This window comes from Centroberyx affinis, unplaced genomic scaffold (genome assembly GCF_046629955.1).
Source record: "Centroberyx affinis isolate AG114_WGS23_722 - 3 ecotype Tasmania unplaced genomic scaffold, CSIRO-AGI_Caff_v1 ptg001278l_1, whole genome shotgun sequence".
Classification (NCBI taxonomy): Eukaryota; Metazoa; Chordata; class Actinopteri; order Beryciformes; family Berycidae; genus Centroberyx; species Centroberyx affinis.
The window spans coordinates 92,971-107,511 of NW_027279787.1; the positions used below are offsets into that span (position 1 = coordinate 92,971).

The following is a 14,541-nucleotide window of genomic DNA, read 5'->3' on the forward strand; positions in this document are numbered from 1 at the left end:
GAGAGAGAGAGAGAGAGAGAAGAGAGAGAGAGAGAGAGGGTTCCTGTGCTGATGAATCATTAGTGATAAAGCTGGGGCCGAGCCAGCATGGCTGTATTTAGAAACTTCTCACTCTCTCACCCCCCCCCCCCCCCTTACTAATTGTCATCTCTTTTAGCGTTTGACTGATGACTGGCTCTCTGAAAAGATGTGAGAAAAGGGGAGCATGCACTCAGCACTGAGGATAATGTCATACTTTGAAGTTGTCAAGGGTAACGGTAATGTATTCAACAGCAGCGGCAGGGGAGAGAAAAGCTACAGCTTGTTCCCAAAAACACCTGAAGGCACAAACCAGGAAGTCCTACTTAGGATAAGGATAGAAACCAATGCCTCAGAGATACAGGTGCTGTGACATGTGTAGAGAATCGAGCAGTGGAAACACAGAGAATCGCTCTGGTGAGTTAAAACCATGCAACTGTTTGCTTGGCAGAAGGTGCATGCAGAGGAGAGGGAACAGTCACAGAATAGAGGCATTACATTTGATCAAATCAGAGCGCTGCCTAATAGAATGATTGGCATATTTCAATTTCAATTCCACTGACAGGGGGAGTCCTGGTGTGGCGAGACTGTCACATTGTCAGCGTCTACACACACACACACACACACACGTCCTCGGGTCAAATGTTTTTGATTAGCTGTTGGTGACAAGTGTGAAAGGCATCACTCTGCACAGACACACACCACCCAGCAGCGTGATCTATCAATACACACACTGCACAGCGCAGCACACACACGCATACACACACACCCACACACACACACACACACACAGTCTTTCATTAACCGGCTCCCACAGACCCAAACAATCCACCAATATTTACCCACAGCCACTCAACGGTCAATATCCTCACCCAGTGCTGGAAAGGCCAGTGACCCGACTCTACAGGTGCATCTTGGGAAGAGATGAGCAAAGATATTACCTTAACAGAAGAACCTGTCCTTTGCTATGAAGGTGCAAGGTTCCTATGAAGGATACTTCATTGGATAACTGGACTTATCTCAGAGTGAGATGAGCGAGCAGATGGGCTGGAAAAGACAGAAAACTGAGGGTTGTTTACATGGTGGGAAGTCATTGTGAGAGTCTTTATAGCTCTATCCTTGTTAGCGTTGCTTTCATTTACGTCCATTAAAATGGAATCATATACAATGGGGGACTGTCTGCTCACGCTTTCTGAATGATACGTCTGTGCATCAAGTTACTGTCAACTGGTAGTGCCATGACGTGGGAGGGAGGGAGGGAGGGAGGGAGACAGAAAGAGAGGAGGGGGAGGGGAAGAGAGCAAGAGGGAGGGAGGGAGGCTGCAAATGGCAGCTTCTGTGACACCATGGGAGGGAGAGAGAGAGAGAGAGAGAGGAGAGGGAGGGAGGGAGAGAGCAAGTAACAGTGAGAGAGAGTGTGTGTGAGAGTGAGAAAGAGAGAGAGAGAGAGACAACTGCAGCCCAACTAGATCAGATTGCAAAAGATTGATAGAGAGAGCTCTTCAGTTAATAAGCAGTGAGGTGGAATTCTCCAGTTTTGTGGGAAATGTGACCGATAGGCTTCATGTTGGTCAAGATGAAGGCTGAGCAGAAGACCGGCAGAAGATGGGGATACAAAATATGAAATTTCACCTGGATCATCCTCGCTAAACGCTTCTTTTCGCACCTTTTTTGCACGTCCAACACTGACTGAGCAGGAGCGGCTTATTGGCCCCAGGTCCTGGCGTGGTTCAGCCTGATCAAAACTGCGTTTCGTGGTACGTGTGCTACAGCCAGGAGCCAGGAGCCAGGGAGTGCGACCCAACTGGAAAAAATAGCAGAAAGAGAGAGAGACAGAGATCAAGCAAGGATGAAGAAATTCAAAGGGGGTCTGTGCCTTTGGCTGAAGAGGATGGAGTGGTTCTGTCCATAGGTAGAGTAACACACGCAAAGAGAGAGCAGCTGTGGTGGCAGACACTCAGAGAATGCCTCAGTTTGGCTGACAGGGACACTGGGAGAGAGGATACCTTCTGCCTTTTAGCTCCGCAGCCTGGGGGAAGACCGGCTGGAAACAAAGGTAAGGAGAAGACAAACCTCTCTTCAAACTTTTAGCCTGACTGTCAGATCAATATTTGTCAGATTTCACTGGTCTGTGTGGTGTAATAAAAGTAGAAGTGGATGGCAGCGTCTTCTCCCATGCATTCCCTATGAAGCGCATACACAGACGAACAATCAGTCGTCTTGATACAACCACAAGGCTTCTTATGTACGATGTGTGAGTTGTGCATGACTTCTGACGGACATTTTACACTTTGAGGCATGACTGAAATACAAGAGACTCTCAATTGCCCTGCTGAAATGTATTGAAACATTCAATCATACATAATTGTAATAGTAAACTTAAATAATAAACTCTATGCTTTCAAAGCAGCACTTTAGAAACTGTAAGACAACTGTAAATAAAAGCCAATAAGATGATAGAGATGAAAAACATGAATCAAAAACATTGCTGAGGAAGAACATATCAGGCAAATAATTAAATTGTTTTAAAATATACTACAACAAAAAGGTCTATCTGTAAAATGTGTTTCAATAAGTGATTTAAAAGTTGACGCTGATCTTGCCAGCCTGAACTCCTCAGGACATTTCAGAGCCTCAGGGTCTGGATGGCAAAGGCTTGGTCACCTTTAGTCTTTAGCCTAGATTTCGGACCGGCCAGGAGGGCCTTGCCTGGCGATATCAGCCTGTGCTCCAGCTCCTATAGAGTTAAAAAAAAAAAAAATCAGAAATGTAGCTAGAAGGCAGACCTAGCCAGGCATTAAAAGCAATCAGTTAAATCGTAAAATCAAGTGTGAAACTAAAAGACAATGTTTAAGTCTATCAATAAGCTGGCAGCAACATTCTGCATAATCTGGATCCATATGGCAGCTTGCTGACTGAGAGAGGAGAGCAGGGCAGCACAGTAGTCAAGGTGAGACGATATAAATGCGTAAAATTGTGTGACAACAGTGCACCACCATTACAATTACAAATTCAGTGAATATCAACAACTACTCGTATTTCTGCATTACATCTTACCCATCCAACTTAAATAAATACCTTCATTTATAAATCCACCGGTTGTATCTTGTGCACCTTTCTGAGAGAGAGAGAGAGAGAGAGAGAGAGAGAGAGAGAGAGAGAGAGAGAGAGAGAGGGGTATCTGCAGAATTAACAGTGGCAGCTAATTTAGCTTTGAATGAATAATGGATGTTAACTGTTAGACGCATGTTGCTTCAGTTACTGCGCTGACGTTGGCCAAGCTGTCTTCAGAAAATCACAAGCAAACCACTTCTCCATTAGTGTGTACAGAAATCACTGATGAGAAGGTACAAAAGAATCTTTGGAGAGTAACAAATTAACAAGAGGAAACAGATGATGCAGCACTGTTTTTTGGGGGGTTTTTTCTCAGACAGTTCAGTGACCTCATCTTGCTTTTCATCTCAGTTCAGTTCAGTTCAGCTCAGTTCAGCTCAGTTCAGCTCAGTTCACTTCACTTTTATTGTCCACAAGGGAAATTCAGCTTGCGGCAAGACACGATATATACAAGTAATAACAACACAATAACAACACAGACGCAAAAAAAATACAAAAAATGGACATGGACTTCATATTGTAGCTTCATGTTAGACTGATAGTGAACCATAGCCAAATTTAGAAAGGTATAATCTAATCTAGTAATATATCTAAGTTCATATGCTCAAACCCACAGGCTTCTTTTAAAATTAGCTTAAATTTACAGAGGGCAATTCAGTCTTTTAGCATGTGTATAAGTAATTAAAAAACGACATAAATAAAGATAATGACAAAACTCCAGTGGGATACCCACCTGTGGGAATAATCAGTCAGTGGAAACCAAGTCTCTGAATGATGGATGATGGAAGAGCTACACCTTCAGCTAACAGAAACTATAGATAGTCTTCCACTTTATGTACCAGCTGTTATTCTTCTGCAAATACCTCTGAACTGAACAACGTGAGAAGGTGACTCAGTCCTTTATGAGCACTTCTATCTACTAGCAGCTCAACAGTCACCTCAGATAGCATCTCAAAACAAGAAATGGCCTACATACCAAGTGTACAAGCTTCTGGAGTGGTTAGTGTTTGTTCAAAACTTACTCTTGAGGGGTTATGGCCCTTTGAAATGATAGAATTTGAGTTTCTCATTATTTCACTGCATTTGTACAAAAAGGATGAACCTGTTTCGCCCCAAGTTTCATCCGAACAGACAGCGTCCCAGCATGGAGAAGTGAAGTGGTGTTGCTTTCTATAGGAAAATACCTGTAGGTCACTTGAGACGAGATGAGCACCGCGTGGTGAGCTATAGGAAAATACAATGACACCTGAGCCTCGGCCCTTCCTTCACAATGGCCTTGGGAGGTGGGCAGGGATCGTAGTGGCTGAGCTCGGTTTCCTGCTCCACTGTCTTGAGATGGAGCGCCCTGTCCCACTAAACCTCATTGTCCCTCCACATCCCTTCCATTATTTTACACATCCAATTATTCATGCTATTCATTGTAATCAGCTACAAGCATATCATCTCCCCCGGTCGCTCCTCTCCACCCCCGAAGAACACATAGGCTAGGTTAGACGAGGTTAATCTACTTAATCATGAAATTAATTGCTGTTGTGTCTGGCAACTGCAAATGACCAATTCCCAAGTCACTTCTCATAGCCTGCCTTATGAGTCAAAGATGCCCGTTTGTTTGGTTACAGCAGTATCCTAAAGTCAAGGTGATTTAAGTGGAAGACAAAGTAAAAATAAAAATGCAACACACCACTGTGATTTCCGTCAAGATATCATTACAGAGTATAATTGGCTTCCTCTGTGCAGAGCTGTCATTTCACACAGCGTGCGATATAAGGTTACCGATGTAAGGTCTGGAGTGCTCTCTCAGAATTTACAGCCAGTATTAAATTATAATTAGTTTGGATTAAGGCGATTGAGATTTACAGATATTCAACTATCTTTAGCAATTGCTCAAATGAATGTCAAAGCGTTTGACAGAGTAAAGGATAAAGGATATATACTGTCAAATCTGAGTCCAAGTGCCAGTCTCTAAGATTAAACTTTTAGCACCATGTACACTCAAAACCTGACATGCACAACCTTGCCAAGGGACGCCTGATTTAAAGAGCTTCCCATGTATTCATGTAGCTACAGCAAAGGCTTTCTGGGGCTGAGACTCTGAGGCACTTATCTAATGACTCCAAGTACGCAGGGAGGGTTTTTACTTTCATTTGACCAATTCACTGGACACCTGACACCGCACGACTACAGTATGATATGGAGCCCGCTCGCCGTGGAGGGCTGCTCAGGTCATGCATGTACTGTAGACAAACAAGATGTACAATGTGAAATGCTGAGACGAAGCTCTGGCTCAGGATTCATCTCAGTTATATAATCCCGTCGATGTGTTTACCATGTTAGACAGCCAAGCCCACCTGCCATTAAGCGTACAAGCCATCAAGGAACACACACTCAAGCTTAATTAACTGGCTGTATTTGTTTGGCAACAAAGTGCTAAATTGCAATTAGTAAAGATCATAGAATCTAATCAGGTATTTGCATAATTGAGAGGAGAGGCAGACATGCTAGTTTGAGCAGAAACAGCTGTGCAGCTTTGGAAATGTGGTGTGATATTGTCAAAAGGCAAAAAGAGGCTTTGAAAGCAACATATCAGTTTGCTGTGTTTTCCTGACTCAGGAACATGTTTGTCCCCAAAGGGTCAAGGTTAAGATTGTGGATGAGGTAATCTGGCTCCAGATCAGGAGTTGTGGTGAACTTCCACCTGAAAGAGTGTGAGTGTGAGGGGATTTAGTGCGAGTGTGCGGCAGACGGCAGGGCACCAGGGATTTGGGAGCGCACATCAGTGAACTGTCAAGTCTTCAGGGCCCAAATCAGGGAGACAGACACAGAGCGGATGTGGCCAGGCGATAAAAGCTGTCTGCACCCAGAGGGGCCTCAGTCCGGCTCCCAGGGGGAGGACACTTTGACCCAGAGGCTCAACATCCAGCGCAGTGGCCAGGTTATCTGCTGTTTGACCAAGGCAGCACTGATACTGTACATTTCAGATTACAGATTTGTGTCATCTAACATGTTGTGACAGTTGATATTATGGGTATATTATCCTGTATGCGGTCTAGCATGTTGTGTGTGATCTTACTCATTCCCATAACATCCCTGTGTTCGTTCTACAATTACAGCAGGTATGTAATACAGGGCATAGCACAGGGGAGAAATCAATCTACCTATCTGCTTGTATGGAGCACCATGGAGCGGTGCTATAAATCTTACCGCATCCTCATAACATGATTAATAATACTGCAAATTGTACAGAATGGGGTCAAATAAATAGAGCTTGAATCCTGGCTAAGTAGTGACAGAAATGCTCATTTTTAGGCCAAAGAAGCCCTTCTCTGCCCGTCCCTGTACGCAGCATCTGGGATTGTATGCACATGGAATCAGTGGCACACATACAAGTCCCTTAGGAGTTTGATTAAACATACACGGACACACAAACACCCTCCACCCGAAAGTATTATGCTGACACGACAATGACAAACTTAGGACACAAAGAACAGAGCAGTGAAATAGAACAGCACAGCTTGTCTGTTGAATTTATTGTGCGTGTGGCCTGCATGGCATGCTGCTGATAGACGGTAAGACGTGGCAGTCTTTCAGATCTTCCTCAGCTGCTAATACATGCTAGCGAACCAGACATGAGCAAAACGACTTGCATGATGGTCTGTGTTTTTTTTTGTTTTTTTTTTACAAAATAATAAACATCTGGTAGATGTTGACTTGTAGCTTCACATCACTGCCAACCTGCTTCATAATTCGAAACAGAAAAGCACAGGAAATGTCATGTGACAGAAGTGGCTCTGTGAAGCCAGCTCTTCACTTACCCAGCCGTCATCAAAGGAGATGAGGACCCTTCAGCGAGGGCCGATTGGATGGAGCGTGTTGAGTCGTGATGTTCAGCGAAAGCAAGATGGCAGGGGGAAGGACTGTGAAGAAACTGTTATCATGGATACTGAAACTATTAGCCATGTACTTGAAGAGGAAGGGCAATAATGTCCTCATAAATCATAATGATATTAACCATAATACTAAACTTTATTATTAACGCAGTGATGATCATCAGCTCCATTGTTCTTTTAGATTTTTTAATCAGCGTTAGTTTCACCAGAGGGCAAATTTAGCAGAAGCATGGCACATGGACAATGGACAACCCAGAGGAATACATTGAAAAATGGTAATTTGTTGAGTCATCCTTTGTCCTTAAAAACAGCTATTTAAAGGAACTGCATTAAAATAGTAAAAGGTGGCTGTAGAAAACTACAACTACTTATCTTAGAATAATCAATATAGTAATGAGAATAAATCTAGTTTTTATTTGTAAAAAAAACAAAAAACATAATGGAAGTCTCATCCATACAAAATGAGTCAATCCAATTGTATATCTAGTATCTCTAACCATAATGTCATTAGACCTATAAATTAGAAACAAACATTCTTTTTATTGTAAGATAAGATAACTATTACTGATTGGGATAGGGAGAACATAGTAAAGTGTAACTAATGATTACGGTCAAGTGGTCATTTAGGCTCCAACACACAGACAGTTTATTCAGTGTAATTACATCATTATTCACAGAGTTTATTTCTACTGACAGTGGCTCCTTTTGCCACTAGCACAATTGTTTATATGTGTGTGACTTATGTAACAGTGTTTGCTGTTCAGTAACCAAAAGCCTTCATGGTTTAAGTCTGCGGACATTTGATCCACAGGTATGGTGTGATATGACCGTTATGTCAGACAGACACTTATGTTGCTCTCCTCTCTCTACACTCTCCACAGGGATTGGTTGGATTAAAGCACAAGGCTCCCCACCCGGCTCCCTGTCTGACTGACTAAAATGCAGCTTATCCAGTGATCAGGCTGCGAGGGCCTCGTTCACACGCTGGGAGTCCAGGCCCGCCCTCCTGCTCCGACCCTGCAGCTGGAGGCGCGGTTGGGAGCATGAGCGTGGGGAGGATCAACCGCTACAGCATCGTGTCGTCCGAGGAGGAGGGTCTCCGCCTCACTACCATGCATGGCATGAACGGCTTTGGCAACGGCAAGATCCACACACGCCGCAAGTGCCGCAACCGCTTCGTCAAAAAGAATGGCCAGTGCAACGTGCAGTTTGCCAATATGGACGACAAGTCGCAGCGCTACATGGCCGACATCTTTACCACGTGCGTTGATATCCGCTGGCGATGGATGCTGGTAGTCTTCACCCTTGTGTTCGTCGTCTCCTGGCTGGCCTTCGGCTTGGCCTTCTGGGTCATCGCCTTGCTGCACGGGGACCTGGATAACCCGGCCGGAGATGACAATTTCACTCCGTGCGTCCTACAGGTCAACGGCTTTGTGGCCGCCTTTCTATTCTCCATCGAAACACAGTCCACCATTGGTTATGGCTACCGTTGTGTGACCGAGGAGTGTCCAGTGGCCGTCTTCATGGTGGTCTTCCAGTCCATAGTGGGTTGCATCATCGACTGTTTCATGATTGGCGCCATCATGGCCAAGATGGCAAGGCCTAAGAAGCGAGCGCAAACGCTGTTGTTCAGCCACAACGCTGTCATCGCCATGCGGGATGGAAAGCTCAGCCTCATGTGGAGGGTGGGGAACCTTCGCAAGAGCCACATCGTAGAGGCCCACGTCAGGGCACAGCTCATCAAGCCTCGGATCACTGACGAGGGGGAGTATATTCCTCTAGACCAGATAGACATCAATGTGGGCTTTGACAAAGGCCTGGACAGGATTTTCTTGGTTTCACCCATCACTATTCTCCATGAGATCGATGAGGAGAGCCCCCTTTTCGGGATCAGCAAACAGGACCTGGAGACAGCAGACTTTGAGATTGTGGTCATCCTGGAGGGGATGGTTGAAGCGACCGCCATGACAACGCAGGCTCGCAGCTCCTACTTGGCCTCTGAGGTCCTTTGGGGTCACCGGTTCGAGCCGGTCTTGTTTGAGGAGAAGAACGTGTACAAGGTGGATTACTCTCACTTTCACAAAACCTACGAGGTGCCGTCCACCCCCCGCTGCAGTGCCAAGGACATGGTGGAGAACAAGTTCCTGGTCCCCAGCTCAAACTCCTTCTGCTACGAGAACGAGCTGGCCTTCCTCAACCGGGACGAGGAGGAGGAGGAGGATGTAGGCGGTGGAAGCAGAGCGCTGGCTAACCTCAGTCCAGACCGGAACAGCCGACACGAGTTTGAACGCTTACAGGCCACCAGGGCACTGGATCAAAGGTCATACCGCAGAGAGTCGGAAATATGACCCGGGGTCAACTTTCAATAACTCTATCCAAGGGTAAAAATGCAGAACAATGCAAAGTGCCATAGGAAAAGCTGACTACTGTGATAGAATGGAAAAGAAATAGGACAACAGTGAAAGGGACTTAACTGGAAGGAATGGGGGAAAGCAAGTACACAGCTTAGAAAACTGTGGTAAAGAATGTCCACAACCAAGGAAAAGGCTAGAGAAAGACCTTCTTCCTTCATGGAAACTTGAATCTTTTTTCATACGGTCATTTTGAGTTGAGAGTGTTCAATGATAGTGCATCAAAAAGCTATTATGGCAAAACCTTATAATCAAATCTTAGGTGTAAATACATTGCTTAGGTAAGTTACGTTTTGTGTGGAGTATCATTTTTCAAAAAACACCTTTAAAAAATAATATTTGCTATTTCAACTTGTTCTTGGGCACAAATGATAGTGTTACAAGCCTTCCCTTAAGCTTTTCTCACATTGCTGTAGTTTGCTGGATGTGAGTTCAGTGACACATTGAAAATTCGTGCACTGCAGCATTCAGATGCAATGAGCCATGATAAAACATCTGACCATGAGCCACTGAGAACAACATAATTTCACACCTTCATTTTAGTATTGGTGTGATCCCAAAATCAACTGACGAAGGGAGAGCAGGCAACATCAATTGCACTATGAAGAGAATTTAGGAATATGTTGAAATGAAATGAAATTGTACTTGAGAAATTTTGTATTTATAACTCTCTTAATGCTACATATTTTTAAATAACCTCCCATCTTAAAATCAAACAACCTTATTAGCTGATATCATGATTTGGCCACACGGGCCCACACATATCATTTCATGTACAAATTGTTGCTAAGTAGTCAGGTAACAAAAGTAAAGCACAAGTAGCGGTGCATAGACTAAATTAGAACATTTTGTAGTTTCATAAAATTACGTTTTTTGCAAAATATAGGATACAATACCCAGGTTTGTAATAAGCAATGTTGATAAATAAATGAATAGCAGCAATTTGTAACCCCACAAAATGTGCACCTTTACTGTTGTTACTTTTAAGATTATCCAAAAAAACAAAGTGAAACAGCACAACTGTATCTTGGATGTTTTTTAGAATTCTTCAGCAAATTCCCCTTCATTCCAGATGGAAATTAAGATTGTAACAAAATGGCAAAATTTGATTACATCTAATGTGTTTTATGTTATCTTTAAAAATGAATCTATGCACATTGTTAACAATATCAGGGGGCAGAGATTCTGCAGAGTTCTGTGTGAGATAAAGTGATGTAATGAAATACTTCAGTCATTACATAATGCTTGGGAAAACAGCCTGAAGTGAAAATCTTGCCTAAACAAAGAGTAGTTGTTATATTTATCAAATCTATTTTGATAAGAAATGAAATCAAATTGATAGTCAATATTTAAATTATTTTAAAACTTTTAAAATGCATGCAGAAAGAATGACAATTTAGGGTTTTTTTCATGAGATATTTCTTTGGCCTGAGAATAGTCTGTTGTCAAGGTGAATCTGAAATGTAAAGTTTGGATATCTGGTCTCTAATCACCCTGCAAACATTGGTAAAATTGAACCACTACTAATGCTAAATGAACATGCATCAAAGGGGCAAATGTGTGTCCAACACTTTGTTTTATGCTATATAACGTTAACTTTATCTAAAATTATTCGCCAACTTCTGTGGCTGCCCTTATGTTTTCTATTCAGTTTACATCAGCGGTGGCTAAATCTAACTGCTGTTCATATTGTCAACAGAGAGTCAAACTCTGCATTCCACTTCCACTGGGTTATAGACTAATTTTCAGGACAAAACCCCATCTGACTATCACATGAAAAAACATATCCTTTAACAAGATAAATGAATGTGTGTAAGAGAGATTAAGTTTGGCTAAGAACCTGTTAGCGCTCTTCTTGCTGTCGAAACAGAATATGCATGAGCGACAGTAAAACAAAGCCGAGAGGAATAGCTTCCTCCTTTTCCACTCCTCATATTGTGTCCTCTGGCGTCTGCAAACATTGCACACTGTAAAGAGCTCAACGATTAAGTTGCAATTCACAGAGGCAATATGCTTACATGACAAGATATATAAGACACTGGACCAAGGTCTGGATGGAAGCAATAAACACTGAAATACCCCTTTTCTGAATCGATTCTGACCACAAGCATATTCTTAACAATTCTCCTGTAGTGCACTGAATAATTCTTAATAACTGATAGATAATAACTGAGAGAAAGGCATGGCATGAAGAGTATGACGCCAAATTTGTCAATTGTATTCTACTGTACTTGTATGCATAAGATTTTTTTGTGCACATATTTTGAACAATCAGATGTGACAGCAAAGTAATGTGTGTACAGAGTGTTGTTTGGACTAATGTCTTGGTGGGATCGTTCCCAAGCTACTGTTCCAAAACCTAATATTTTGGACTGATTGTGAAATATGGGTAGCCATATTCAGAAAGAGTGCTAAATTCTCCAACTGGTCTCTTTCACAGATCTGAGTCACTTCTAAAAAATAATAGGCCAATAATTCTAAGCAAGTTTCCAATCAGGAAAAAGAAGATAAAAACCAAATCGATTTTAAGCTTTTAGAAAAATCATTTTGTGTTAGTTATAGATTAAGTCGTTTGTTATCAGTATATAGTTTAAGCAAGACAATTATGATGCATGACATTTTTTTTTTTTAATCTTTGGCATGGACAGTAACATTTAAAATTCATCCCTTACTCTAAATGCCTAGCCAGAATTGTATTATTCAAAACTGCACACAATGTTTATGCTGTGTCACAAAATATATCAAGTTCAATTTGTCTCTTACCTCACTGAAATGTGGATCTTATGTCCCTGTGAGACAATTGTTGTTCACTTCCTCATGTAAGACACTACATCTATGAAAAGAGGGGAACCCATAGGAGCTGCTGAAAAACCACATGAAGACAGAAAGGAGAACCATAAAATGGTCATGAAAGTTGGTCACAATGACTGATATTTTCCTAGTGGTCCTTTAATTCCAGGAGTATGCTTGGCTCTATGATATTTCTTGATAACCTGTTGCTTTTTTAGAAACTTTTAGGATGCAGTAAAATATATCGAGAGCATTTTTTCGGCTAATGAATGAAGCCTTCTGTCCCCAGCCCTAAACGTTTATTATGCTCATTGCCTTCTGGGAAGGCTCTGATACCCTGATGTGTGAAACCTCTGCACCTACTCACAACATTTCAGTGGTAAAAAAAGAAAAGAAAAAAAAGGGTGAAGCATCATCAGCTTCTATGCTGCATCATTGAAATGCATAGTTCAATCATTCCTACTGAATTTTTTTTTTTTTTTTCTGAGATTGTTTCAGTTTTGATGTTGCCCACCTGAGCCCTTAAAAAAGAAACATAAAAAATTACATACTGTAGACCGGCATAGTAACATAGAAAAACTAATAGGGAACAGCCAGGCTAAACAAATCTGCTTATTTTTATACAAAGTTCTTTTTGATACCTCAGTATTTCCTTCAGATAGAATATAGTAATCAATATTTATCTGTTTTTATCAGAATAATCCAATGATTTCGTTATAATGAGAGGCAAAAATATGATTCTTGCCTCGGTTCTCAATGATTTAATTTCTGTTGTTTCATTTCAGCACAGAAGCTCATGATTAAACAGGTATTTCTCTTAAAGGGATGATTGGAAAAACCTTTGACCTCTGTAGAAGTCTTCCTATGCCCAGCAAAATGTCTACTGGGCTTTTTATTTTAATGGATAATTCAAAGTCATTTAAATTATTCAATTAAAAACCTAATTGTGAAAGAAATCGGTTTGTTTTTATTTTGTTATAACTAAGCATTTCCAAAATAACACAACCCTGGATGTTGACAATGCTCCCCCACTGTATTGAAATGCAGAATCCATTGCTCCTCGGGCCTGACTAATCAATGGATCAAGCGGTAGCTGAGGTAATACATCACCATGAGGAGTGGTTTAAGATGAAAGATCAAGATTCATGTCACCACAGTCAGATGACTCCCTGGTCTTGGGCCAATTATTCAAGAAGACTCATCAATTAATCACTGTGACACACAAACAACCAGCGGGGCCAGGGGCCTTTTGGCCCTGCAGAGCCGAGCCAGAGGCCCGCAGCACACCGATTCAGATCAATGGGTTTACCAACACCAACAGATCATTATTACTCCTCACAACTGAGGAAACAAACTACACTACTGCATGTTATTCTGTTATTTAAAGGTCCCATATTATTCAGTTGTCATGATTTGGTTTTCAAGTATATTATTGTTTGGGATAACAATAATGTTCTTCATGATGTTTTGTAAATAAATGTCGTTTTGTTAAAAGGGTATTTACTGAATGAATTTGGAGACTAAGTCCTCACAGGCAGAACAGTCACAATACTGGACCCTGACTGGATGACAGTGCAGCTCCTCTCATTCAAATGACATAAACCTTTGGAGACATTGTAAATGCTGTGTCAGTTCAAATTCTGCAAATTTGCAAGCAGGGTTTGCACCATTCATGAATTGCATTGAGAATGCATGGTGAATTCCAGTTCAATTCCTGGAGTTGGAATTGGAATTGGAATGTCACCAGCTCTAAGGAAACAGAACTGGAATTGAATTGGAAAGACAGGAAACAGAATTAAATTCCATTAAATTCCACTTCTAAGAGAGTTATCAAATCAAAGACAGTTAAACAAATCAGATACATTCAATCATAATGTATGTATTACAATTGCATGTTATGCATCAAACACCACCTGAAAGGTACCTTTCATTTAATCATTTTATGACTATCAGTATTGATAATATGTAACAGTATGTATAATCTCAGATATGTTGTAAGAAAAAAAACAAAAAACCTGAATTTCCAATTCAATTCAAATTCTGTTTCCTGTAGGTTTTTTCAAATTCCAATTTCAATTCCTCAGTTGAATTGGAATTGATGAGTTTGTTCATGAATTGACCCCAACCCTGCTTGATTGATTGGAAGGATCTTAGTTTAGTGATGGGAGCCAATCAAGACCAAGTCCAGTTGTGATGTGTTGACTGGAGTTAGTCTGAAACTTAAAAACTGCAATAACTTTAAATTTAACCACTCAAACAAAACATAATGTTTAACAATGTCCACATGAAACCTTGGATTACATATATACATAAATAGAGGA

General features: G+C 41.6%; 1 protein-coding gene across 1 annotated transcript; it reads left to right on the plus strand.

Moving 5' to 3' along the window:
• The first annotated feature begins 8,059 nt into the window (after nucleotides 1–8,059).
• kcnj12a (potassium inwardly rectifying channel subfamily J member 12a) lies at nucleotides 8,060–9,367 on the plus strand. Its single transcript, XM_071525244.1, has one exon. It carries the CDS (start codon nucleotides 8,063–8,065, stop codon nucleotides 9,365–9,367), a length of 1,305 nt encoding a protein of 434 aa, XP_071381345.1. The 5' UTR covers nucleotides 8,060–8,062.
• The last annotated feature ends 5,174 nt before the right edge of the window (nucleotides 9,368–14,541 follow it).

Coding starts and splice junctions, on each gene's coding strand:
- kcnj12a (XM_071525244.1), top strand. CDS start 8,063: ATGAGCGTGGGGAGGATCAACCGCTACAGCATCGTGTCGTCCGAGGAG.